Raw genomic sequence first — 4176 nt, 5'->3', positions numbered from 1 at the left:
GGCTATATGATGGTCTCTTAAAAATGAACCGACATAAATACCTCTGTGGTCACAAGAGTGAAATAAAATGCAAAAATGTTTAAATCATGCAGAGTTGGAAACAAAGAAGTTGCTTAATTTGGGCCCCAAGAGGAACCAAATCCAGCACAGGAGACAGAACTGGAAACAGAATACAGTGTGGTGCAAATTACACTGGGAAATGCTAAATAAAAATGTTCCATAGACACATATAATACACAGAAGAGGTGACAATTATTTCTGATGAGGAGAGATGTGGAAATAGGCTGAGCCTCTGAGGATGTGTGAAAAGCTGGCTGGTTGAAAGCTTGGGAGGAATAAAGGGGCCGTGAGTGCCAGGCACCTGGGAAGCGTCAGAATTCCCGTGGCCGAGAGGGTGAGGTTTGGTGAACGCAGTCACCATCCCCGGGGATTTCATAAAATGCTTTCCAACAGTTGTGAGGAGGAAACATTTCCCCATTCTCTCCCCCACCACTAGTTTATAAACGAAACTCTGAGTGTGCAAACTCTGACCGTGGCTCCTCAATATCAAGGGGCTATTTCTTTCCCTGTTTTAATATTGAAAACTCTTTCCTTCAATTCTTTCCTCCCTTGAAGCTTTGTCCTTTCTCTCTATTGGTTTCATTCCCGCTCAGTTCCTTCTCAGTCTCCTTTTTGGTTCACCCTCCTCCGCTCACCTTAACGTGGATATTCACGCGGGTCCAGCCTGGAGTCTTCCTTTCTCCCACCGGACTCCCCCGACCCCCTGAGCCCAGCATTCTGACCCTCACTTGGCGTCTCCAGGCACAGAGAAAAACCCCACCTGCTCATTCTCACTTACTTCTCGTATCGCAAAGAGGGATGTCCCAGGAGATGCACTTGCTGTATGTGTGAGGGGTGGCGGGGGTAGTGAGAGGACGGTGCAGGAGTCAGGGCTGAGACCCATGTCTGGCGGGCACTCTGCCGAGTGGTGCTCACGGACACTTCCTCCCTTCCAGGTTGCCGGAGACCTCGTGAGGCGCTTACACCTCGAAGCCCACGCGAATAAGCCTGTGGCCACCTACAGTGGGGGAACCAAGCGGAAACTCTCCACAGCGCTGGCCCTCGTGGGGAAACCTGACATTCTTTTATTGGTGAGTGGTGGGAATATCAGTAACATGTCAGTGTCTTGGGATAAGATACACCTTGTGTGTGTATTTTTAAGCTTGTTTTAACCTATCAGAGTTCTTTCAGGAAGTGACTTCAGAATTAACAATGCTGGTTCTATAAACTAATGAACTGTTTTGCCTAAGTCAACATTTCCCAAACAGAATGTAAAATATCATTGGAATTTTACAGAAATAAAACATTCATATTTTTGATAGATTCACTTATATTTGTCAAGTTGGAAATTCAATAAAATTTTAACATTAAAACACACTATATAAAAAGAATGTTAGAATTCACCTGTAATCTGAAAACAAATTATGTTTTTCCTCTAGCATATTGCTTTCAAGTCTCTTTCTGTCTGCAGATGTATGTTTATCATAGCAGTGGCGGCACCGATCGTGGTGAATCCTGAGGATGGATGTTGGGGTGAGGATGGATATGGGATGGAGGGCAGAGAGGGGATTCCAGCAGGAGGGTGGCTTTGAGACAAGGCGGCTTGTAATCTACCTGGGAACTGCACCTAACTCAGTTTGGTTGGATCACAGTATTGATTGGAGGTGACAGTTGTCAAGAAATAGAGCCAATTGTTTTGCATTTCAAAAATACCTGTAACTGTAAGTAATGCCATTCAAACGATAACTAAAGGCTACTGTTCCATGCCATACATAGACTGGATTCTAATCACTAGAGTCTACCCCAGGGCTTCACACTGGTAGAAAGCCTAAGAGGCATCAAAAAGTATGGGAAACAAAGCAGATCCTCTTTTTTTGTCTGTGTTCATCAAATGAAAACAGCCTTTCAGTGGGGAAGCAAACGGGGATTCAGAAGGTCTTTGTTGGAACATGGCTCCATCATTTGCCGGTTGTCTCCCGGAGACTCAGCTGAATATTCTTTTCACTTGCTGTTAGTTTGCTTTTGTCATGTCCAAAATCATGGACTATTGCATATTGCATATTCTGAAATCTGATGATAAAAACTGCCATTTGCACAATTGTGCATTTTACAAAGTACATTTTTCTTTCAAGGTGAGCGAGGCAGGGTTGTGTGGAAGAGTTGATAAGATGTGGCGTTCATTACCTTCTACAGAATTTCCCTATGCCCGGCCACTCACAGGGCATCTCCTCCGTCGGATGAAGGGGCCTCTGCTCTGGAGCCACAGCCCCAGCTAGCTGCAAACCCTCGCTTGTTCTTCTATGATACATCCTTGCTCTCAGCCCCTCTCGGATGCCCAGGACTGGGGCATGGTGGTCAGAGGGGTACTCTGGACTCTGACTGACCAGCTTCAGATTCTGCTTCTGCACCTCCCAGAATGCAGCCGTGCATGTGCTGTGCTTGCTTGCTGCTTGTCTGAAAGTGGTCCTGATGAGAGTGTCTGTCACATGGAGCCACTGAAAGGAAAGCATTAAACAAATCGATCCACATTAAGCACATGGCCCTGTGGCCTGCACATGATAAACCACAACAACCACTAGCGACTGTGATGATGGTGAGTGTTCAGAGCATCAGGTTAAAGAGATGCCTTGCAGGTCCTTTGAGGTTCACAGAGAGACTGGAAGTGGCTCTCAGAGCAGATATCAAAGCAGGAATCAGGAAAATGTAAAATTACACATCTAACTCGCATACTGAACAATGCATGATCACACCTTTTATTTACCTATTTTTTTAACTAGTGCACATATATCACTTGATTTGCAGGAAAGAACTAGATGTTTATTTTCCTGTTCTGTGTCTTCCCCTACCCTGCTGTTATTTCCCTTCTGTTTCTTTCCTTAGGGAAGCTTATGACCCTAAGCTCTTAAGAAATGTGTGTTTAGTACTCCCTGACTGCAAAAAGCACAGAAATACATCATGTAGTTTGGCAAGAGTTCTCTCAAAAGTGGTTCAAATAAGAAATGCTTTGTTGTTTATTGAAGGAGAAAGCTTCAGGTTCCAAGAAATATCAATTTATTTGATGTTACTAAATAAATGAAGCCTTTTCTTGCTGTCATATGTCTTCCTAGGGTATATCATTCTGAAATTTTTTGGAGGTTGAAAATTCATTTTAAAAACATCAAGGACGGCTTACCTAACCAGATCATGAAGGGGAACCAACCTGATACATCCCAATGTTTTTTCCCCCAGTTTTATTGAGGTATAACTGATAAAAATTATATAGATTTTTAAAATACAATATGTTTTGATATACATATGCATTGTGAAATGATTAGCACAAGCTAATTAATGTATTGATAACCTCACATAATTTCCATTTTCTTCCTGTGTGTGGTGAGAACACTTAATATCTACCCTCTTAGGATATTTGAAATATATAATACAGCATCGTTAACTATAGTCCCTCTCTTAGTCTGTTGTGCTGCTATAACAGAGTATCACTGACTGGGTAGTTTATAAAGATCACAGATTTATTCTCACAGTTTTGGAGTCTGGGAAGTCCAAGATCAAGACACTGGCAGGTTTAGGTGTCTGGTCAGGGTTCTGTCTCTGCTTCCAAGATGATGCCTTAAACTGTGTGTCCTCCAGAGGGGAGGAATGCTTTGTCCTTATGCGGCAGAAATCGGAAGGGCAAAAAGAGACAAATTCCCTTTGTCAGGCCCTTTTACAAGGGCACCGAATCCCATTCACAAGAGTGGAGCCCTCATGACTCAAACATCTCCCAAAGGCCATACCTCTGAATCCTGTTGAACTGGGGATTACATTTCAACATGCATTTTGGAGGGGACAAAACATTCAAACCATAGCAGTCTCCATGCTGTATATTAGGTCTCCAGAACTTATTCATCTTGAACAACTGAAATTTTGTACTCTTTGACCAACATCTCCCGATTTTACCACACCTGGCCAACTGGTAAATAACTTTCTACTTTTTTTCTATGAGTTTGACTTTTTGGACTTCACATAGGAGATCAAAAAGTATTTGTCTTTCCGTGTCTGGCTTGTCTTTCGTAGCATAATGCCCTCCAGGTTCATCCATATTGTTGAAAATGACAGGATTTCCTTCTTTTTAATGATGAATAATATTCTATTATATAT

At 42.7% G+C, this 4176-nt stretch overlaps 1 protein-coding gene across 1 annotated transcript in view; it reads left to right on the top strand.

Moving 5' to 3' along the window:
• Positions 1-4176, top strand: part of ABCA13 (ATP-binding cassette, sub-family A (ABC1), member 13) — a 518893-nt gene that overhangs the window by 456550 nt on the left and 58167 nt on the right. The window contains 1 exon segment of the mRNA XM_012646893.1: positions 996-1130. Within this exon segment, the coding sequence (XP_012502347.1) occupies positions 996-1130 (135 nt within the window).

Source organism: Propithecus coquereli, unplaced genomic scaffold, assembly GCF_000956105.1.
Source record: "Propithecus coquereli isolate 6110/MARCELLA unplaced genomic scaffold, Pcoq_1.0 Scaffold252, whole genome shotgun sequence".
NCBI classification, from domain to species: Eukaryota; Metazoa; Chordata; class Mammalia; order Primates; family Indriidae; genus Propithecus; species Propithecus coquereli.
Note: the sequence above shows the minus strand (reverse complement) of the source record. Positions and strands in the feature narration are given on the sequence as shown.